The 22,080-nt window shown below is 58.4% G+C and overlaps 1 protein-coding gene across 1 annotated transcript; it reads right to left on the reverse strand.

Moving 5' to 3' along the window:
• Positions 1–5,159: 5,159 nt before the first annotated feature.
• Gbx2 (gastrulation brain homeobox 2) lies at positions 5,160–8,143 on the reverse strand. Its single transcript, XM_004868381.3, has 2 exons — positions 7,267–8,143; positions 5,160–6,328 (listed from the first exon to the last, which is right to left on the reverse strand). Exons 1-2 carry the CDS (start codon positions 7,772–7,774, stop codon positions 5,805–5,807), a joined length of 1,032 nt encoding a protein of 343 aa, XP_004868438.1. The 5' UTR covers positions 7,775–8,143; the 3' UTR covers positions 5,160–5,804.
• Positions 8,144–22,080: the final 13,937 nt, after the last annotated feature.

A 22,080-nucleotide genomic window follows, 5' to 3' on the forward strand; every position in this document is an offset into this window, starting at 1 on the left:
TCCACGAGGGAGAGATAGGAGTGGGCAGGTGCGGGGCTTGGCACAGGGAGGCCCCTTTCCTGTTCTACTGGAGCCCTATACCCAGCTGTCAGGCCGGAACAGTGCCTGGATGCCCCGGAAGATGCACTGCGGAAGCCCAGAGTGGCTTCCACAACCTGGACCGCACCCCGCTCCGGGCGCCCAGGCCTCGTCCAGGCTGGGGTGGGGCCGCCCCTCTCGGCCGCCCCTCCCCTCTTTCCTTCCTCGAAGGCCAGGCCTGGCTTTTGTTATTCAGAGCCCGGGCCCCGCTGCCTTCCTGGGGTCAGGCGGCCACTTCCAAACCCCCGTAGCGGTCAGCTCTCCGCTGGGTCCCGGCCGAGCCAGGTGCGCCCGCGGAAGTCGCCTGGGAGCTGGCCGAGGGGGAAGGGGAGCGGCCTGGCGGGCGGGGGCTCGGGCTCGGCCGCGGCCGGGTGGGCTCAGTAGGGTGAGGTCGGTGTAATCCCATTTCAACCATTGTCATGCGGGCGGGCAGCCCGAGCCGAGCCGGGGGCCGGGCCCTTTAAGACAACGCGCGAGGCGCAGCCGCATGACAAAGGCGCTCGGGGTCCAGTGGCGGGAAATAAAGAGATGAAGGCCCGGGGTGGGCTCCTGCCCGGCCCGCGGGCGTCCCCGCCTCCCGGAGCTCGGGGCGCGCGGGGCGCGGGACGGTCTGGGCTCCTCCCGGCGTCGCCCAGCCTGTGCTCTCCGAGCCCGGCGTGTCGCTGGGCCTGCACAGGGCCGGGCCGCGGGGGACCAGGGCGGAGGAGGCGGGAACCGGGCGCGACCCCCGGGTCGGGGAGCGGCGCTGGCGGTGTGGGTGTCGGCGGGGGCCAGGTGGACAGGAGCAGCCCCAGGGCCGGACACGGGAGGGGCAAAGGCCAGTTCGGGGAGGGGCCGTGGGACGCGGAAGGGGCCACCCCGGAGGCCCGGGCTGCGCGCAGCGGCGGGCAGAGCCCAGAGCCGAGCCGAGGGCGGCGCGGGCTGGGGGCTGAGAGCGGAGCTCGGGCCTCACCGCAGAGGGGTCTGCAGGGCCCCCGTGGGGAGGGAACACTCAGCTCGGCAGGGCCTCGGGGCTCCGCCAGTGGGAGCCAATTCTTGGCTCCCGCGGATCCGGGAGCGTGGGGAGACTCGTCACAGGGGGAAGGGACCCGCGTGCCACGCGCGCTCACACGCCTTCGCGCGCACGTGCAGGAGCGCTTGCACCCCGCCTCCCCTGCTCATCACCTAGCCGACTCTGGGGAGGAGGGCGCTCCCTGGGACCTCTCGTCCCGCAGCAGGCCGCGCAGCAGCACCCTGCTGTGGCCACAGGGGCGGGACGAGGGCCTGGGCCAGCCGTGGTGCGGCAGCCCCTGCGCCCTTGGGACCCAAGGTGAACGCAAATCACATAGACGGAACAACACTGCCGGGAGCCCCAGAAGAGAGACCCAGGTCCCCACCGCTTCCACGCCTGCCGGCCTCCCCTGGCTCCAGCCTGGCTCGCACCAACCAGGCAGGCCAGCAGCGCTGGCCAGAGCCTGGGCCCAGGTACTCCTGCCACACCTGTCAGGGGCCAGGTACCGTCTGACCTTTCCCCAAAGCCACAAAGGGTGCAAGAGTCGGCTTAGGTCTCCCCCTTCCAAACTGTTCAAATAGGCAATCAATTTTTATGATGTAATTTATAATTTATGCAGGTTGTCTTCATACATATGGTGTTGCTTTTGTGTGTCGGGGTTTCAGGTGCTTTATTACTGATGGTGTGATTTGCATTCACATTGGGTTACCAAGATCATATTTCTCCTGTTTACACCATAAGGGGCTGAAATGAAGATTAATGCTGACTCCCTTTGTCCAGGCCATCCCAGTAAACCTGGGCTAGGGCTCCTCCCAAACCCCAAAGCCTGGCTAACCCAGAACTTTCTGGAGCTGTGGAAATGGGAGCCCTGGCCTACCCAAGATCCGGGCAGGACACCTGCTCTGCGGTGTGCACCTGGGCGGAAGCCTGGGGTCTCGGGCAGAAAGAGGTTCCGGTGCGTGGGAGCCTCCTCTTCCCCAAGGCCACAGCTGAGGCGAGCAAGCTGCTCAGCCACATAGTAGCCTAAGCCTAGCAGGTAAAAGGCCCGGGGCAGAGGCCAGGTTGGCTGCCAGAGCTTCCAAGTGTGCACCCTACAGCCACTTAGGACAGGCGCAGGGAGCACCGAGGGGAGGAGCAAGGGATCAGCTGGTCACTGCCAGGCCGCAGGAGAGTCCCCAGGCCGGGGAGCCAAGAGGATGTCACACAGCTTTGGACCAAGCAGGCCACCAGGCGGGGGCCGGAGGGAGCAGCCTCAGAGGCCACGTTCGAGGCTTCCAAACCCAGCTGAAATGATTAAGCCAATTAAGCTCAAACAGAAACGAAGGAGCAAGTGCTGCCCCCACAGAAAGGGGATGGGGAAGTCCACAACCAGACTCAGGACAGCCCCTCGTGGCAAATTCCAGCTGGGCTCCCCACCCCATCCCCATTTAGCTGGAAAGGCACCTTCGAAAGAACCACCCTGGGAGGGCTGAAGACTCGGAGAGGCAGGCTGAGTCCAGAAGTAGAAGCCATACTCAGTCTTGAGCATTCCAGCCCTGCATGGGGTTGGACAAGACCCCGGCCCAGGTAGCCTAGGCCTCTTTGCTTGGAGGGTGCGTCCAGCCTCAGTGAGCAGCTTAGGGGAGCAGGCTGCTTGAGGCCGGGGACCACCATCTGGCTACGAGGGTTCAAAGTATGCTGGTCTTTCCAAAGGGGTGTGGGCACCCAGTCCCCTCCCAGGGGAATAAGGACGGGGTCACACGGGGTCAGATGGCTCTTCCGGTGGCCCCCCTTGGACTTGTGCCTGGGTGAGTGGATCTGGGGTGCAGGCAGTCCCCAAGCATCCCACTGCGAGGCTGGGGGCTCAGGTCCGAGGTGCTGAGTGTAATTATTTGATCTGCAGATGTAAGTGGAATTTATTGTAACAACAAATATAGTGATGTCAAAACCCAACCTTGGATTAAAGCCAGCAGCTGAAGGGGAAGCGTATTAATTTCCAACAGCATCTCAGGCCAGAGCCTATTAGAACAAGCTATTCTTCAGGCCCCCCCATCAGAATTAATCATTGGGAGTTAATTTGAAGCTCAGACAAGTTGCTGTTAATTTAGTGCAGGGAGGACGGGATGGAATAAAAAGCTGAGGTGCTGGCCGAGCCTCGTGGGTCTCATTAATCAGCCAGCTGAGACGGCCTGGCTTGATTACAATTTGCAAAAAAATTCATTAGGGCCCGGGCGATTGACAATTTTTCTCTCTGCCTGTGATGTGACTCATTAGGCAGCCAAATGAAAGCCATGATGACGGCCATGATGACAGAGGCCATCAAGCGCTGCTTGTTTATCTTCCTCCCCTCGGCCTGTCTCCCGGGCCTGGACTCTGCCGGCGCCATCATGCTCAAGGCTTGGGGAGCGAAGGCAGCATTGTCCCTCCCCGAGAAGGCTGGACGGCTGGTCGCCCGGCCCTCTCCTCCGGGGTTTCCCAAGGGCCTGGGTGGGAGGGCTGGGGCGCTTGGACCTGGGAATGGGGCTTCCGGAAGGTGGCCTCTCCTTCCTAGGGAGCGTCACTGTCCCGCCGGGCTGCCCAGCCCGTCCTGGGTTTCGGAAGCGGGCTGCAGGATCACACCCCTTACTGTGGAAGGGGCACATGGGGGTCACCCTAGGACTCTCAGTGCTCAGAGCCTCTCCCGCGACTGCAGCGCCACTAGAGGCAGAGGCCGAAGGTTCTTGTGCTCAGGCTGGACTCTGCGCCAATAGCCAAGTCCCACCGGGGTGCATCTGCAGCCCAAGGTCGGACTGGTCCAGATGGGGGAGGAGGGACGGCGTCCCCGCAGGTCTCAGTGCCGCAGTACCGGGTGGCCTGCCCGGAGCAGAGGGCTCCCGCCTGCCATAGGGGCCGGGATCTGCAGAGAGGCGAGGCCTTGCGGCCCAGGCTTCAGGGCGGACAGCAAGGAGCCGCCGCAACTCCTCGCAGAACTGGCTAACAGAACAGGCTGAAGCCCTCGGAGGACCGGCCGCTCCATTTTACTGTTTAAGAAACCCAAGGCCGGCTATTTTCCGCCACCGGAAATGGTCAGAAGGCGGCGGATATCGGTGACTCTGACTCGGGCCGTGCTCCGGTCTTCCCCCTGCCCTTGAAGTCGGAGCGCAGGCCTCGGTCCCCAGGCCCCTCTGCGGTGGGGAGGTGCGAGCTGCAAGCCGTGTAAATCAAGGCAGTGTTGGCACCGACCCACGGCGCCCGTCCCCATCCTTGGGCTGAGACTGCTGCGAACGCCACGCCGGGGCTTTGGAGCCAGCCCCCCAGCCTCCGTTCACTGGCCAGGCCCGGCCAGGCCCAGTCGGCGACGCCACCGGCTTCTCTTGCTCTTGGGGCTGCTGGTTCGGTGGCCAGAAAGGGTCCGGCGCCCGGGACACCGTCACGCAAGAGCCCCACGTTCCCGGGACACCAGTGGCGAGCGCCGGGCCGGTCGCATCCCGTGGGACCCAGGGGTCGGACTCTCCCCGGCTGCGTCCTGCGCCGCGCCCAGCTCCCGGCGCCCTCGGGGTGGGGCGGTGGCTTGGGCCCGCCCTCGACCCCGCCCGCGGGAGCTCGCGGCCCGTCCCCCGCTTCCCGCCTCCCGGCCGGGGGCTGCCGGGAAGTCGGCCCGCTCGCCCGGTTCCTGCGCCTGTCGGAAGATGACGCCGGGCCCTGATTTATGGATCCTCGGCCCTGAGGGCGGGCGGGCGAGCCCCATGCTTTCCGGTCCGGGCTGTGGGTGAGGAAAAGCCTTCCTTCCCCGCTGAAGTCCACCGGGAGCTTAGGCGGAGTTCACCTTCGCCCACCCTCACCTTCCCTCCCCGGCGCCCTCTCCCCTGGCCGAAGTTTGCCAGCTCCCTAGCTGTGCAAAAGGGGGACGTGCTGGAGTCCCCAGATGAAAACTAGGTTTTCTTAAATCCACGGCCCCACTGGCGCTCTTGTCCTCCAATTCAAAACCTGCCAAAGTGCCGTCCCCAAGGTCAGCTGGCCCGAGGGCGGGGGTGTCCCAGACCAGTCGCCAGGCCACACCCCGCTACAGCGCTGGGAAGAAATTCTGGACACACCTAGGAGGCCCGCTGCGGACTGATCTGTTTTTTTTCTTCTCTCCTTTTTATTATTCACAAGACTGAGATTGTTTAAATGCCATAACTTATAAGAAAATAAGCTACATTGAAATAAATTAAACACAATGGAGACGTGCCTCAGATAGGACAGGCAAGCCCAGGAAAGAAAGCCAGGCAAAAGCAACAACGCAAAGCAAAGTAAATTTCCAGGCTGCCCAATCATCTGCTCTGCAGTCAACCCAAAAAGCCAAAAGCAGAAACAAAAGTGAAGTTTAAACCCCAGTTTGTTCTGTGTTTCATGTTTACCTTTGGAAAAGTATGGAAAGGTAGCGGCTGCTAAGCACGGCAGGGCAGGGCAGGGCACAGCAGGTTGTTTCCTTCTGGAATGTAAGTGGAGAATCTGGCTAGGTAACTTTGTCCTCTAACTTTCAGACTCCAGTGTGTATAGATTATCTATATACGAAGTAGGGAGTATAATAAATATTTAGTGTATCTTCAAGTGTGGCCGCAGCCCTTGCAAGAGCAGTCTTTAAGCCTGTTTCATGAGTATCTTCTCAACTTGCTCGGGATGTCCACCTTTGGAATGTGACTGAGTTCTGCTGAACCTAGGAGACCACCACTCGTTCCCTTGGGGCTGGGGCTTCTCCACGTGGGGCCAGGCCTGGCCGGCCCTGGCTGGGCCCTCAGGGCCGGGCCTGTTCCAGCTGCTGATGCTGACTTCTAATAGCGAATCTGCTGACGTGCACGGGGATGGGGACCACAATCTTGGGGTTCCGGGAGGGCTCCCCCGTCTTGGAGTTGGCATTGCCCGCCTTCACGCGTTTCCACTTGGCCCGGCGGTTCTGGAACCAGATTTTCACCTGCACCTCGCTGAGTTTGAGGGCGTGGGCGATCTGCGAGCGCTCGGTCAGGGAAAGGTACTTTTTGCAGTGGAACTCCTTCTCCAGCTCCAGCAGCTGCTCGCTGGTAAAGGCAGTCCGCCGCCGCCGGTTCTTCCCGGTGGATGTCGTGCTGCCTGCCGCGCCGCCATTCGGCGGGGTCTCCTCCAGCGCGTGGCTGGGGTCTTCCTCCTTGTGAGCCGCCTGGCCCGTCAGATTGTCATCCGAGCTGTAGTCCACATCGCTCTCCAGCGAGAAACTCTCCTCCTTGCTCTTCGGGTCATCTTCCACCTTTGACTCCTCTTTCCCTTGGCCTCGGACAGCCCCGACTGAAAGCAAAACCAAACGGCGTTTTATTACATTTCGCACACTGGCCTTCCCTTCGCCTCCCCACCGCCGGCGCTTGCACTCCTACCCCCACTCGGTGGATTGTCTTTCTGTGACATTAACACATTGTGATTTCCTGGCCTTTGAAGGGAGGGGAGGAGGGGGAGCGTGAGAAAGCTCACAGGAGAGGAGGAGACGGCACAGGCGACGGCCCTTTGCCCGGAACCATCACTCAAGGGGCCGCCAGGCCTCTGCCCGCTCAGCCTCTGGCGGCTGAAGGAGAAGCGGCGGGACTCGCGCGACGCCGGAGCACGGCGCCTTCGTCCCCGGGGGTCGGGGCTGGGTGAGGACTGAGGGGTCGCTCCCGATCCCTCCTGGCCCCTCTGCAGGCCCTTGCACAGGGAAAATTCAGGGAACCTCAATTTCATTGCAGGCAGAGAGGGAGCGCAGGGACGCGCAGATGCCAGGCGGTTATCTTTCTAGAGACAGATAATGTTGGTCACAGGGATGTCTCATAGCTCTGGAAGTCCCCACCAGACAGCTCAACACGCACAGACACACACGCACACTCTCGCAGGGAGGCAGACGCGGCGTCCCTGGAATCCAGTTCTCCCGCGCAAGCAGCAAGCCCAGAAGGGGCTTCATAAGTGTGGGCGCCGCTGGGAGTAAACACAGCTGAGGCGCACGGCCCAACCGCGCACCCTTAAGGCTGCAATCGGCCCGGGGCGCCAGGTCGGGTGGGCGTGGGTGGACACGCCGGACGCGCCCCCAGCAGCAGCTGGCTGAGGGAGCGGGCGCCAAGTGTCCCCCACCCCCGCCCCGCTCGGCGTGCGGGGGCCTCCTGGGGCTGCCCAGGGCGGGCGCGCGGTCTCGCCCCCGGGGTATCCGCGGGACCCGAGCTGGCCCGCCCCCGAGTCCCGGGCGCGCGCAGTCGACTCACCCAGCGACGCCTGCACGGCCTCGGCCGCGGGGAAGGAGAGCAGCGAGCCCTCCTTGGCCAGGAAGCCCTTGCCGTCCTCCGCGTCGGCTTGCAGCGCCTCCGCCTTGTCGAAGTTGCCGGCGCCGGGCAGCGGCTGCGGCGCGAACTTGCGGGCGGCCGCCGCCTCCTGGTGCTGAGGCGACGCGGAGAAGCCGCCGGGCAGCGTGGCCATGAGCGTGGAGGTGAGCGCCATGCCCTGCGCCAGGCCCGAGCAGAAGCCGGGGGGCAGGCTGGGGATCTGGTGGTGTGGGTGCGCGGGCGGCAGCGCGGGCTGCAGCGCGGGCGGCGGCGGAGGCGGCGGCGGCAGGACCACGGGCCGGTAGGGCATGAACATGGGGTAGCCGGTGTAGACGAAGTGGCCGGGGCTGGGCTGCGGCGGGCTGCCGATCAGCGAGTCAATGCTGAAGGCGGTGCTGCTCCCCAGCGGGCGCTGCATCATCATCAGCGACGGCGGGAGCGCCGCGCTCATAGACGCGTTCGGCGGAGGCCGGGGAGAGGCGAAAGGTCCCCACGCCGCGCAGCGCCAGGAAGCCCGCCGGCCGCCGGGAGCACCCCCGGGATCGCCGGGCCGCGGCCGGGCGGGATCCGGGGAGCGGAAGCCGCCGCCGCTCAGTCCTGGGTCCGCCGCATCCCCGGGGGCCCGGGTGCGTGCGGGGCGCGGCCGTGCGCCCCGAAGTGGAGAGGGCGCCCGGGCCCCGCGCACCCGTCCGAGCGCCGCCCGCCGCCGGCCCGTCGGAGCCCGTGCGCTTCGCGTCTGCGGCTCTCGCCCCGGCCCGCGGCCGTGCGCGCGTCGGTCTGTCCGTCCCGCAGTCCGTCGCCCGCCGCGGGCCGCGGGGGAGCGTGCGAAGCCGGCGCACTGGTCTCGGGCGGCCGCTGCCGGCACCTTTAAATCGCGCTCCTCTTTCTCATTCACATTTTGCCTGCCGCCTGGGCGAGCTCGCCTCACGTGGGGCCGGGCGCCACCGCCCATTGGCTGCGAGGGCGGGGGTGGGGCGACCCGGAGGCCCCGCCCCTCCGCCCCTCCGCCCTGACTCGCCGCGAGCCGGCTGCGGGCGCCACCGCCGGAGAGCGCGGGGCTGGGAGCTGGGACCCGGGCTCCGGCCCCGCGCCGAGCAAACTTGAGAAGGGCCGTGGGCGCCTCTCGGCTCAGACCCCAGGGCCCGACGTCCCCAAAGGGCAGCTTCCAGGCCCGCATCCGGCGCTCGTGGCCGGGAGCGCGGCAGCACCTTTCTGTTTGCCCGCGCTCACCTGGGCGCGGGGCTCCGCAGGGTCCCGGAGCGGGCGGCGGGACCCCGCCCTTGCAGGTCCGCCCGGCCGGGTTCGGGCCGGGGTCGAGAGCCCTGCGGGCGGCTCCGGGACCCTCAGAGGGGCTCGCCCGCTCCGTTCCGGGCTGGCCACTCCCGTGGGCGATCCCTGCTCATTTTTCATGGCATTCTTAATCAGAGCACCTATTTACACACTTTGCCAGCGCGCACCAAAATAACAGCCGCGGTAATTATGATAATAAAGCGAGTCCTTTATCCGCTCCATTCTCCGGGAGGAAGGGGGAGTTGTCTGCCTGCGGATTGTATAACGCGAGATTATCCTGATGAAAGCTTTATGATGTTTGCTCAAATAAAAGCTGCGTTTTGTAAATAGGCGCTAATTAAGCACGTTGGGGACGGAGGGAGCGCTCACCCGTTGCCGCCGCCCGGTTTCCAGCGCGAGGAATCGAGGGCGCGCGGTCCCCCTTTGCCGACTGCTGGATGCAGCCGATTCCCACAAGATATTTCCCCTGTGCTCGACGACGGTAAAGACCCCAGGATGGGGGAGCAAGGGTATTTGGGGGTGGGTGGGGTGAAAGTAGGGTTGGTCTTCTACCCTGAGCCCTGTGTTTACAAACTTCCAGCTCCTGAGTTCCCTTGAACGTGGAACAGTTTCGTGGCTCCGGTGGACGATGCAAAGCTCACCAGCGCGCGCTGGGCTTCCGCACGCCTCCAGGGCCTTGGCTTCAACTCCCTGTGTGTAGACGTCCTCCCCGAACCGCCGGCAGCACCCGGCCCAGGAAAAGGAGCGGAGGACATTGTCACGTCGGTCATTAAAAATCAGCTCACGCGGAGGAGCTAGTGGTTGGGGAGTTGGCCCGTGTTGGACGTGTGTTATGTATCACTTACAAGCACATTTAATTGGGAGATAAAGATAAATCGATCTTTATGAATTTATCGACCCAATTCTTTGAAGTCCTTCTTTCCCATTCTTTATCTTTCTCTCGATCTAACCCCAGGCCCCCCACCTCCAGGGGATGTCTTAATCTCGGACCGCCTCCTCCCAGAGGAGTCTGGCCAGACACCCACTGCCCACCCAGCGGGCTCGGAGGGGAGGGAGGGTGCGTCCTGGGCGCCCCGGGGCGCTGAGAAAACTCGGGCGGGCTGGCAGCGCCCTCCCCCCCCCCATCATCCGGACAAAGACGTCTCCTGCGCGTTCCCCCACTCCAGGCCGCAGTAATAGATGGCTTCGGCAGCAGGCGGTTTGAAAGGAATTCATTAGGGCGCTGCCTGTGTTGCCTGCGCTCACTTGAAGCCCAGACTTCGAGGTGGCTTTGGCAGTGTGAGGAGAAATTTATTCCCCTGCGATCTGCGAGGAAGGAGGTATCCGTGGGGTCTCGGAGCTCTATCTCCCTGCTCGCACACCCGCAAAAAAAGAAAAAGGAGAAAAATCGAAGCTCAGGGCAAAGGGCTGATCTCTTCATGAGAAGAATAAATACTCTCTCTCATTAGGAGATTAGTTGCAGTAACATGTCACAGTCCACTACCTTATTTTTTTCTGATACTAAGAATAAATGCTTCCTTGATTTACATTGCTACAATGGGGCTCCTGCCCTAAGCGGTTACTCATTTTACCTGGGCAGGTTTGCTGTCCACTTTGCTATTTCTCCACAAAAATATTGTTCTAGTGACTTCCATTTTTTGATTACCCTGAGAGAGACAGGGATTCCTTTGATTATTTTGATGATGATTCTACCTCTTAAAGTTCAGCAAAAAGATTTAGGTCTGTTGAATTATAGCTACAGTTGAAATAATTTGATGGCATATTATTCGCATCCATAAATTGCCCTGGAAAGTATTGACTGCAGGGGTTATTATACTAATCTTCTTTTATTAGTGAGTTCAGATAATTCTCATCAATATGAATTTTATTTACTAGTGTGCTTTTCTCGAGTGCAAGGCAGTAATATTTTCTCATCTAATGTTTAACTGCTTAGAAAACGACTGTTCCCATCATACAAGGACCCTCGTGTTTTAGTGTGATTAACAAAACCCATTCGGGGCACCTCTGCTACCTGCAAAAGGTTCAGAATATGGGGACTTCGGGTAACAAACGCCTCTAGAGTCCTTGGTCCTCGGACAGCTTTATGGGCAGGGAGCGACAGGTGCATGGCTTGTCCATCTTTCGGATTCCTACCTGCTTGGCTCCATCCGCAGAGTCCTGAGTGACTGAGCTGCCTCAGGCTTCGAGGGAAAACCACGCCGAACACCTCTGGGCAACTGTGCCAGAAGAGCCCCCCCCCCTCCAAGTAGGAAAAAGGCAGATGGGCCCAAAGGGAGAAGAAGCGTCCTCCGACTTCAGTTCACTTCTGCCAACTTTTCTCTTGAAGCTTCTCTCCCACTGAAGACAGCTTAGCCCTAGCACACTTCACTCGACTGATGGTGCCAGGCGAGTGCTAGGATACAGTTAAGCCACTTAACGTGGCTTAGATGTTCCATAAAAGTGCCGGCGCTTGAGTGGGCTCTACACTTCCTGGCTGACCCGGGCAATGTCTGCAAGCAGGTGTATTTAAGCTGCGTGTAAAAATGTAAAACGCACGAGTAAATGAATATTCATGAGGCAAACTTTCTGTGATTGCCAAGCCCAGCCCGCTGGAGGAGGTGCAGGCACCTTACAAGTGGAGAGGGTGGCATGGGCCCCGATCTCCAGCCGACTCTGAAACCTTCAGGCCTCGTGGACTGCTTTCCCACCAGCGACAGGCGACAGGCTGGTTTCTCGGGCAACTGGGTTGTTTTTATTTATGGGGATTTTGAGTGGCCTGATCATTCGGTCATTGCCGAAGCTCTTGCTCCTGGCAATAGTTGGGAAATAACTTGGGATGGGTTTTATTTATGGAAGGGCAATTGGGATTCACACCCAGCTCACCCAGAATAGTGCCTCCCCCAGCCCAAGATGAGCTTACAAAGGGGCGCTTGTGTAAAATTCCCCATCAGACACACCAATTTGCAAGTAGCAGAAAGCATTGAAGCCTCATCTTTTTTAACTATTTTATTCAGCTTTTTTTTTTTTTTTTTAAATCTGAAAGCCCAAAATAGACTCCATGTGGTTCTAAGTGAAGTCAGCCCTCGGCTGGCTTTGAAATAGCTCCTGCAATTATGTAAAAGAGCCATTCACCAACAGGACGGAATTAAAAGGGATCTCGCCTGCTTGGCTTTCATAGTCAACCTCTCATGTTTGGCTTTTCAAAGCACTTCCAACACGATGTCTTTCTCTAGGACAAAAGGCAGAACAAAAAAAGTCCCCAAACTTGTAAATTGAACGTCAAGGGAACTTTAAACAATTTAAAGCCCATAAATAATGATAAAGGGGACTGGCCAAAAAGGCAAACCCATTCAATTAATAGAGTTTCCCAAGCAAAGATCAAGTGGTGTATAAAATAAAAGTCTTTGGTTTCTTTATTCTGCTCCTTGACCATGCAGAAAGCAGAACAGGGGGTTTTTCTAAAGCTCCCAGAAGAAGAAACACTTTGCGGGGACCCTGTGTGCTGCCACATTCTTGTGTGGAAAGTTTGCTTTCCCCCCACCCTCCAAGTAGCAGAAGCGAAACAATCACCATCCAGAAATGTGACATTTTCCTGCCCTTGGGCGTCCCCCCCCCCCAGTTGGAAAATGCTCTCCTGCGCCTGAAGGCCCAGAGATGTGACCCTTCACACCTGTGCCGCTGCCCCACTCCAGCGCCAGGGACCACAAACCCCAGCCACATGGTCCGCGCACAGGGCGAGCTTCGTGGGCCCCGCGGCGCGGGCAGTTGTGCGATCTGCAAGAGTGGGAGCCTGCAGGCTGCGAGTGGGCCCACAGGCTGAGGACGCGTTGCAAGCTCTCGGAGCCGGGCTTCCCTGCATCCACGCGGGGCCGGGCTCCCGGGGCTGGGCTCGGGCTGGAGTCTTTGTCGGAGCAGCTCTGGCAGCCGGGGCTGGGGAGTTTGGGACCGCCAAGGGTGCGGGTCGTCTACCGCCTTCGCCCGGGAAGCCCCGAGCCTGCACCCGGCCGGCACCTCCCGGGAGGAGGGCGCGCGCCCTGCAGCTCCCGGCCAAACGGGGGGCAGCGGGCGGAGGCCGTGCGGGTGGGGGGGCTCGACCCCAGGGCTGGGGCTGGGAGGGTGCGGGCTGTGGCAGGCGCTGATTTCTGCCCACCGGCTCTGCCTCTGGCCGGGACGCTGGGTCGCTTCTCACCTGGCTTTATCCCCTCCCCTCCGCACCACGGGATTCCAGCGGCCCCACCTTTGCGGGACTTCAAAAGCCCCGGCCACCAGGCTCCGAGCTTTCATCTCCCGCACAGCAGGCATTGTTTGCGGGACTTCACAGGCATGCAAATCCCGGGCCAGGCAGCCTGCGTCCGCAGAGGCCAGGAGGGGCGGGAAGGGGCGCTGGCCGGCCTTGGGGACCCCCGCACTGGCGGTCCTCCGGGGAGCTGAGTCTGCTCCGGGCTGGGCACCTCAGCCTGCCTGCGTCCTCCTGGAAAGTGGCTGGCGCTCGGTGCTCGGGCTGCAGCCCCGGGGGAGCCCGAGACGCTTTCAGCTCTCCCGGAGACCGGTGGAAAAGAGGCGGGCCGAGGACCCTGGCGCTTCTGTCCCTCTGGGATCTCTGGACCCGCAGGCCAGGGCTCCGCGGCCACCCCTGGGGCGCGGACCCTTACCCGTGCGCTGTGCTTTAAAGAGGACGACGCGCCTGGAGCGCGTCCATTTAACTCTTTAGAAACTCGGGGGAGGGAAGGAGAGGCCGCTGGGATCCGCAGTGACCCACAGCAGGCGCGCGGTAGGACTTCCACTTCTGCAGAACTAAGAAGCAGTGATTGCTGTTAGTGACCACTCTGTTTCTCTTTTCTTGAGAAATATCTGCAAAGTAAGGTCCCAGTTTCCTCTGGTGATTGTTCCCTCATCCTAAGACTGGGGCAGGGCCTTGGGTATGCAGAGAAAGGAGAGACGCTGGCTGCGTGGCGAGGGGGACTTGGAATGGTCTTTCTCCCAACAGATGCCCCCAACCCTTCCGCCCAGGGAAAGGTCCCGGTGGAGAGTTTGCCTGGAAGTCCGGTTGTCTGGACCGCATGGTGGGCTGGTTATGTCTGGAACTAACCAACCTAGACTCTCGGAGGCTGCCTGGAGGACAGCTGTGACCATCTGGGAATGGTCCTGGGGGAACCACATTAAGCGACAGACCCTTCCAAGGAGACAAGGAGCTGTGTGGGTGTTAATGGGGTCCCATGCTACTGATCAGCAAGCAAATGGAGCCAGAACAGATGCCAGCCTGCTTTGCAAGAACCCCTCACTTAAAATAGAGCACCCCATTGCAGAATCAGGGGCTGGAAGGGTACCTGTGTCAAAAGCGCTGACGGTGGGACATCTCCATGCCACAGGAGACCCCAGGGGAGATCTTTACTCTTCTTTGAGAGGCTTGAAAGCTACGCTACTGGAGAACCATGGCCAGTGAGCCTCAGAGCTGCAGTGGGGTCAGGCGGCCACAGGACTCACCCTGCCCGCCCCTTCAGACTCCAGGGACCATCACCCAGCCCAGCTCCCAGGGTGAGTGGCGGTCACGGTCACACAAGGCCAAGCCAGTGAGACAGTGTGAAGCAGGATTAGGGTTAAACCTGACACACCGTGTGTCCTCCCAGCCCCTGCCAGAGAAGGCCGTGCTGCGGCACAGGAAGGAACCCTCCTCGCTTGGAGTTCTGCAACAGGTTCCTGAAATGCACAGCCCCTTCTTGGGGGTGGTCTTGGCAACCACTGGCAGCTGTGACCTCCTCAGCCTGTGGAGCAGAGAACCTCAGCCTTTTCTCTATGACCTGAGAAGATACGGAGTATGATGAACATGGCCTGTAGTCCCCCAACTTGGGGGAAAGAAAGAACCAGGATCCAGGCCAGAGAGCAGGCTAAGATCTCAAGGTAAGTTCAGCCAGTGCCCATCCTGCCAGGGTAGAGGTGGGTCACAAAGGAACTGTGGGTGTGAAGGGGAGCAGGGGTCCCCGAGTTACAGTGGGAAGGAAAGCACCACAAAGCTGTACCTCATACATTGCTAAGAGTTGGGAAGAGCCCAGGGCTTTATGTTCACTAGGTGAGGGCTCTACCACTGAGCTCTATCCCAGCGCAGGGAGTGCTATCTTTTCTCTCCAAATGATGCACAAAGAAAAGGTTGGGGCTCTGCTGGGTGGTATTTGTTCTGTACCTGACTTTTGCTCACCCTGCCGGGGAAATTGCTCCCGTGGACTGTGCCCCGTTTCCCCGCAGCTACTTCCCACTTCACATTGAGCACACTCAGCCACTGTAGGCAAGTGCTACATGCAGGGGACACAGCCACTGTCACTAGCAGAGGGGCACAAGCTGGTCCTGGGGACCCATGGTGTCAGGTGCCTGGTGTGATTAGGCAGTGGGGGACACACAGCAGGGCCCAGGACAAGAGCTTTGTGCAGGGGCTGCTTCCTGTCTGTCCGCTTCTGCTGTCCTCCTTGGGGTAAGAGAAAAGAACCAGAGCCAGAAGCAGTCCAGCTGTCCCCACCTGGACCAGGCCAGCTGTCCCCACCTGGACAGACCTCTGGTCCCTGGAGATGTTGACAGTAATGAGCAAGAAGCTTTGGAAGGAGGAGAAATTGAACATGACGTCTTCAAAAGCAAGGGTGATAGGCTATCCTGTGGCCAAATTGTAAGGCGCACTGGATTCAGAGACTGCCTGCCACTCAGCCCTCCGCAGCCTGCCTCCCTGCTTTCAGGCATACCAGTGTTGTGGAGTCTGTCGCTGTGATACTCATGGCTATTATAATTTCTTGAGTTTCACAAACAACACAACAGGAGAACCCACAAACCTTAAGAAATGAGGTACTTCTTAAAGTTAAACTTCATGCTAACTAAAAAACAAAGCTTCAACTTCGGTTCCTTCAGTATATTGTAAATTATTTGGAAATTTATACTGTAGGACGGAATGATTAAATAATTTATTGGTCAAGCCAACTTTTACGTCATGTATTTTTATTTTAATCACCTAACAAGGTTATCTCAAACCTGTGAACAGAATTCAAATAAATATTATAGATTTTGGTGAACTATGGAAGGAATGGCCGGAAACGGCCTTATTTAAGGCTTCAGGATTTCTAAACGTTAGGCCTAGAGCACCGGGGTCGTGCAGAGCGCCCTCTAGGGCCCATGTGAGTAACGGCGTCTCCTCCAGGGCCAGCTCTCGTTCTGCGCCTCCAGGAAGCCGATGGACGCGGGGCTGCGGTCTCCGGGGTCAGAAGGGCTGGGGGGGGGGGGGTGTCTGTCTTTTTCATGTCTACTATTGGACAAGGGAAAAAGGACTGCCGATTTATTTTTATTTTAAACGTCTAGGCCCCAAGAGCAGCCTTGTCCCAAACCCCCATGATCCTAGGGTAAGGTGCGAGAAATGGGGGTGCTAGGAGAAAATCCTCTCTGACGCCCTTAGAATCCGCTCCTGGAGCTGAGGGCTCCGTGCACCCTGGCAGGTCCTGGCGCGCCCTCTGCCTAGGGCCGGACCCCTGCTGTCCCCCCAGCCGCAGGACAGCACGGCGAGCGGTCGCGAGTGGCCGTGGGGTCCGGAGCAAGGGGGACGCCTCGGGGGCGCCGCCGCAGAGGAGCCTCGAGCACTTCACCGCGCTCGGATCAGCAAGAGGGCCGGGGCGTGCTCCCCCGGGAGCGGCTCGCGGGTCCCCGCACGGCTTTTGAGGTGGCGACCTGCAAACTCCGTGTGGGCCTGGGGACTGCAGGAGCTTCCACCTCGGCGTCCTTCCCCTACGGCAACCTCGGGGCTCCAACCCGAGGCGCTGGGGGGGGGGGGGGCGGTGCGCGCAGCTGGGGGCGGGGCTCGCGCTGGGCCGCCCCAGGCCGACTCCGCCTCAGCCCCTCCCCACTCCACGCCCGCCGCGCGACCCTGGCTCGAGCGCTCCCCCTGCCGGCCGTGGCGGGGCGAGGGCGCAGGGCCCGAGCGGGGAACCCACCCCGCGCGCCTGGATCTCGGGCTCTGGGCAGCCCGGCGTGGTTTCCATGCGCGCCTTGACGGCTCCTTTTTCGTCTGGATTTTCCTTTTTTTAAAAAGGCTCCAGCATCCCGTTTTAATGCAGTCCAATTATCTCGTTTGTGCAACTTAAAATGTTTCCCTAACTCATTGCAATCTAGTAAATATGCTCCAGCAAGTAGCTAATTTCTCAAGGATCGTTTGGCCTTGCCTTTCGCGTATCAAGCTCGCTGCGGCCCGGCGCCTCCGGGGTGCAGTCAGCGGCCCCTCTGGGCAGGGCGCCGGGGCTGGGGTGCGGAGGTGGCCGGGGTTTGCGACAGGCCCGGGCGGTGCCCGAGGAGGGGACCCGGCACGGGCCCGCAGCGCCCGGGGTCCGGGAGGCACAGTCATCGATGATCAAATCGCGCCCGGAGATGGATGGCCGTGGGTCCAGGGGAGGAAATGACGGGGCTCAGTTGAGGAATCTCCCGGCTTTAAATTCCGAATAAAAGTCTCAAATATTCCCGGGTCAGGGGGGCACAGTCTCATTAAAACCACTCTCGTCCTGAAACTGCAATGCAGACATTAAAGTGCAGTATTTTTCAATTAGAGCTGACGAATTCAATCAAAATTCCATAGATTAGGATGAAATGAGGCATGGGTCATTTACAGGGGAATTTAATTGCCGAGCCATTAGACAAATAGTATATTTGCCATTCCCGCGGTATCCATCATTTTCGACATCAATACCGGGCCGCATCTCCGCGTCCCACGGCCGCCCGGCGTCGGCCGTAAACACTCCCTTCCCCATCTCTCCTGATTATATCTGATTTCATTTAGGGCCATGGGGGATTATAAATGTTCACGCAATCAAGTTCATTAGGACTTCAAATCGCATTTCTGATTGGGATCGCTCCGCCGCCGTCCTCGGCGCGCCTTTCAGCCCCCCGCGCCCGCAAGACCGTCCTTCTGAGCCGCAGCTCCTGGCCTTTTGTCTTCCGACGCCCCGCCCGCCTCCTTCAAGGAGGGAGCAGCCCCGACCCCCCCAAGCGCCCTCCCGCTCTGATCCCGTGCTGGTCCGCGCAGCCCCGACCCTAGGCCCGAGCCTGCACGCAGAGCCACGCGCGTTCGCGGACCGCGAGTGGGCGCCGGTTCTTCGTCCCCGCCCCCAGCCCTGAGCCGCTGGAGCTGGGCCTGGGAGTCCCAGCGACTGCGCCCTGCGGACCGACACGGGGGGGGGGGCTTCCCTGGCTGGCCTCTCACCCCAGGACACGGGTAGGGGCGACACCCAGCCTCGTCTGGCCTCCTCCTGTTAAACCCCAGAAGAGCTCGATGGGAAAGGCGCAAGACATCCCTTCCAGCGCAGTTGAAAAATAATAGCTTAATATTAACTGCTTCTCATAAAAATATACTTTCACAGAGACATAGTTGCAAGAAGAAAACCCTCATTTTATCCTGGTACTCTGTGCTCATCGCTGTTAGCTGCCTCAGTAATTTAATTGGAATAGAACGTGAGAAATGTGTCATTTTTGAAGAATTTATGCTTCACTTCCTAGAAATCTCATTGTGTTAACTAGGAGCCTACTGCGTTCTGTTTAGAACCCATAATCACATTTTTATGTGTCTGTATTATGCGTTAATGTGACCTCCTGTCTTTAGCAGATTAAAAAAAATGTTCTCTTTCCACAACATCTGCATGGAGCTCGGGCCCACACAGCACACACGGAAGCCCAGGCTGGCCCAGGGTTCTGTAAATTTACCAACTTTCTTCGGAGCAGGAAAAGCAAATGTGAAGGGAAAAGTGCCTACCAAATGAATAATTACACACCAAATTAAAACCCTGCATTAAATATAGTCGACAGCAAAGACTGCGTTCTCAATCATGTTTATTGCTTACAAATTGCATTACAAAGAAATCTACTCTTTTTATTGGAGTGATTAAGCCCAGAGTGTCAGGACTGCAGAAATGCCATTCTGGAAGATTAGATGAAAGCCACAAGCTGGCTGAGCTGCCTTGCAATGGCAAACGTATAATTTTGTTAAAGAACGGTTTAACGCGGAGCTGAGGGCTGGGTTGTCATTATGGCGCCGTAAAAGAGTCAACTGAAAATTATATTTATTTATAAACGCGTTGTCTATAAAATGCACGTATTTAATACGAAAGGAAGCAAGCAATTCCATAATCAATATTTTAATTACTGAATTTTTAGAAACTGTGGCAGCACAGTTCTATAGGATACTTTGCAAGCCCGCAGCTTGCCTGTGCATCCTGGGAACTGGGAAAACCTTCCTGACTTCCTCCTCTCCTTTCTGGACAGGAGGCTGCGGGGCTAGGAGGCAGCGTTTGCTTATGGCGCCACCTGCAGGGCTCCAGGGGAAGGAGCTTCCACTCCTCGGCCGTGTCCGCAGGCCTCTCTGCGTTCCCGCCACAGGCTTTTTTCAAACGCAGCGAAATTCATTTCTGTTCCAACACTGGACAACGTTAATCCCAAAACAAGTCCAGGAGTTTGGAAAGCAGTTTGACGTTGCCGAACTGTGCCACAATCCCAGCAATCAGGTGCACAGTGGTCACAGCTGCAGCCTTGGGCTTCGAAAAATCCCGGCTGCACATAGAAAATTCGAGGAAAGGAATGACTTGTCCTTGAAATAAGGGAATCGGAGATGCGATGACCTGGGCCTGTCACTGCGCCCTGGGGCAGCCTGCAGAGACCTCCGAATGGCGCCAATGAAGTGTGCCCGCCGCTCGCTCAGGCCTGGCGGTCTCTGCCCAGCCCAGCCGGCCGCAGAGGGCTGAGTGTTCCCCGCTGACTTCAGCCCCGGGCCACCAAGCGCTGAGGGTTATTTCAGAGACCGGAAACCGGAATGATTATACACTCACCGAGGTGAGCAAGTCCTCCTCGGACCAAGAGAGTCGGCGCCTCTGATTTCCTTCCGCATGTGCTGAACAGCTGATTACCAAGTAACCTGGAAGTTAAACTGACACAAATACACCTAGAAGACAGGCCCAGGACCGCACCCGAAATTTTAAGCCTCACACGCACCACAGCATCCAGCCCGTGCACTAGTTGCCCGTGGGCTGTGAACCGTGCCTAGGGGTCCAGTTAGGGTCTTTCATCCCGTCCTGGGGGTGGGACACCAGCAGAACCCCCTTCCCTAGGGCAGTCGCTGGTGGAAAATCTTGCTTATGTAATTTGCATTCTCTGCTGTCAGTTGATAATAATCACCAGAGATGCTTGATATACCAGGCGTGGTAGCGCACACCTATGATCCCAGCGCTTCTTCCCTATTCTTCCCTCTCCTCCTCCTCTTTCTTTCCTGTCTATGTGGATTTATGTAATTCTCTGCATTTTAGAACTTCTCAACACACGGAGCATGGAGTATCGCTGGACGCAGTCATCAAAACAGTTTCTCGTCAGTTATTTACTTATTTACTTTTTTGGTACCGGAGATCGAACTCGGGTCTTTGCGCTTGCGTAGCAGGCAGTGAAACCACTGAGCTAAATCCCTGGCCCTCTTGTCAGTTATTTTATTTCTCACTACACGAAGCAGGTCATCGGTGGTAACTACAGTCCGCTGAACTATGAGTGGGTGGTTCAGCCTCACCTGTCAGCCACAGGCCAGGGTCACAACCCGGGAACAGACTGAGTGCCCCTGACAGCTAGGAGCCAGGAGACTCAGAGCCATGTCCCAAGGCGGACTCATCCCCTGGTCACTTTCTTGCAGTGTGACACTGTGGTCCTGAAGGGCGGCCAGGGTGAAGGACTCTGCCTCGTCAGGAGGGTCCACGGCACGTTACCATTGCATGTTGGCAGAGGATGGACACCACGTCACGTATGGTGTGGTGCAGGGACACAGAGGTCACATGACTGACTGTCTGTAGGACAACGTGATCAGAAAGGTGACTGAGGAGCCACGAGTGAGCAACAGCCACTCGTGTGGGATACAACAGCCACAGCAGACCTCATGTACAACCTTGCTCCCTGCATGCTCACATTCTGCAGCAGCCTGAGGACACGCTGTCCCATCTCACTTGGCCGTGAGCTCTCAGGACGGATGCTGGATGACTGGGGCCCCAGTCCCAGCCGACTCTCAGGAAGGGTCAGTTAGATGGATGAACAAATGTCTAAACAGGAAACTCCAAGCCTTGGAGAGGACATGGAGAAATGGGAACCCTTGCACTCGCTGGTAGTAGGGATGGGAATGGCACAGCAGTTATGGAAAGGTACAGAGAGTTCTCAACAAAGTGAAACTAGAAATACCGTGGGACCCTGCAACCCCACTGTTGGGTGCAGCCAAAGGAGCTGGAAGCAAGATCTTGAAGAGATATTGGCACAGCCACTGATGTATTCCGCTGCCTGTTGGTATAACAAGATACTCCAGGTTGAGTACTTTATAAAGAAGAGAGGTTTATTGAGGTCGCAGTTTGGAAGCTGCAGCTCCAATCTGGGCATCCCTATCAGTTCAGGTCTCTCAAGGGCTCCCTCAGGCTATGTCACAACATAGCAGGGGCCATCACGGAGGGGTTGAATGCAGAAGAAACCACATTGCAAGGCTGGAAGCCCAGAAATCTAGGGGCCGGCTCACTCCTGTACAAGAACCCACTCTCACTGCGACTCACCAGGGCTCCCAGAGACCCGCACTAGTGCCTTCCAAGGACGTCACCCGGCCTAAAGCTTCCGGCACCTCAGATTCCCATTTCTAGGCCTTGGGGAGGACTGGGCTCCTTAAGTGTAGCAAAGGCTGTATTTTCTTACTGTTTTTACCACTGTTACTTGTTCTTAGAAATAACTTTGCTACTCTTTCCCACTTTTTATACTCTTTCCCCAATACTGGGATATTTACTTCTAATAACAAAACAAGCTGAATATGACAAGGGATCATTTATGGAATTCCTTTTCCGGGCTGGATTCTGGGCCTTGGCTCTGGAGTCTTTCCACACAGTGCAGGGTGACACCTCACACCAGGGCAGGGTGACATCCAAGGTCACGAGGCCCTGGAGTGAAACATCCAAGTGTGCAACCTGCAGAATCTGGGGTCCCCCAGCCCTGATTGCCAGGGTCTGAATCCACATTTCAACCAGACCCCTTTGGAGCTAGAAAAGACTGACTTACGGGAGTCACCCTGCGGGTCCCGAACCTCAGGACAGAGGTGTTCATACTCTCACTTTCCAGGTGTCTTAGTTACTTTCCCTTGTTGCTGAGACAAAATATCTGACTGGACTTAAAGGTTTCTTTGGCTTACAGTTCGTGGAGGTTTCAGTCCATAGTCTGCTGGCTCCAAGGCAAGTGGCAGAGGGGCAACAGTTCATGGGGGCAGAAGACAGCAAAACAACAAGGGACCTAAACAGTGTCTTTCTGCCCCTTTTATCTTATTCAGACTACTTAGGGTGGGCAGCACGCACACCCTTGATCTAGTCCCCTTGGGCCTAGCATTGCACCATGAATCAATCACACTATAGATTCCACCGTCTCTGAAAAAGCATGAGGCTTTAGGAGACATCTAGACACAGCTGTAACACCAGGTAAGCAAATGGT

The sequence above is a fragment of the Heterocephalus glaber genome, unplaced genomic scaffold, assembly GCF_053883595.1.
Source record: "Heterocephalus glaber isolate CG9 unplaced genomic scaffold, H.glaber_assembly_v1.0 deba00001004, whole genome shotgun sequence".
In the NCBI taxonomy this organism is placed as follows: domain Eukaryota; kingdom Metazoa; phylum Chordata; class Mammalia; order Rodentia; family Bathyergidae; genus Heterocephalus; species Heterocephalus glaber.

Bases quoted from the DNA above. Each gene is read 5' to 3' on its own strand.
- Gbx2 (XM_004868381.3), bottom strand. From the start codon at position 7,774: ATGAGCGCGGCGCTCCCGCCGTCGCTGATGATGATGCAGCGCCCGCTG. The intron at 6,329-7,266 runs GTGAGTCGACTG...TTTTGCTTTCAG, and splicing joins GGCCGTGCAGGCGTCGCTGG to TCGGGGCTGTCCGAGGCCAA.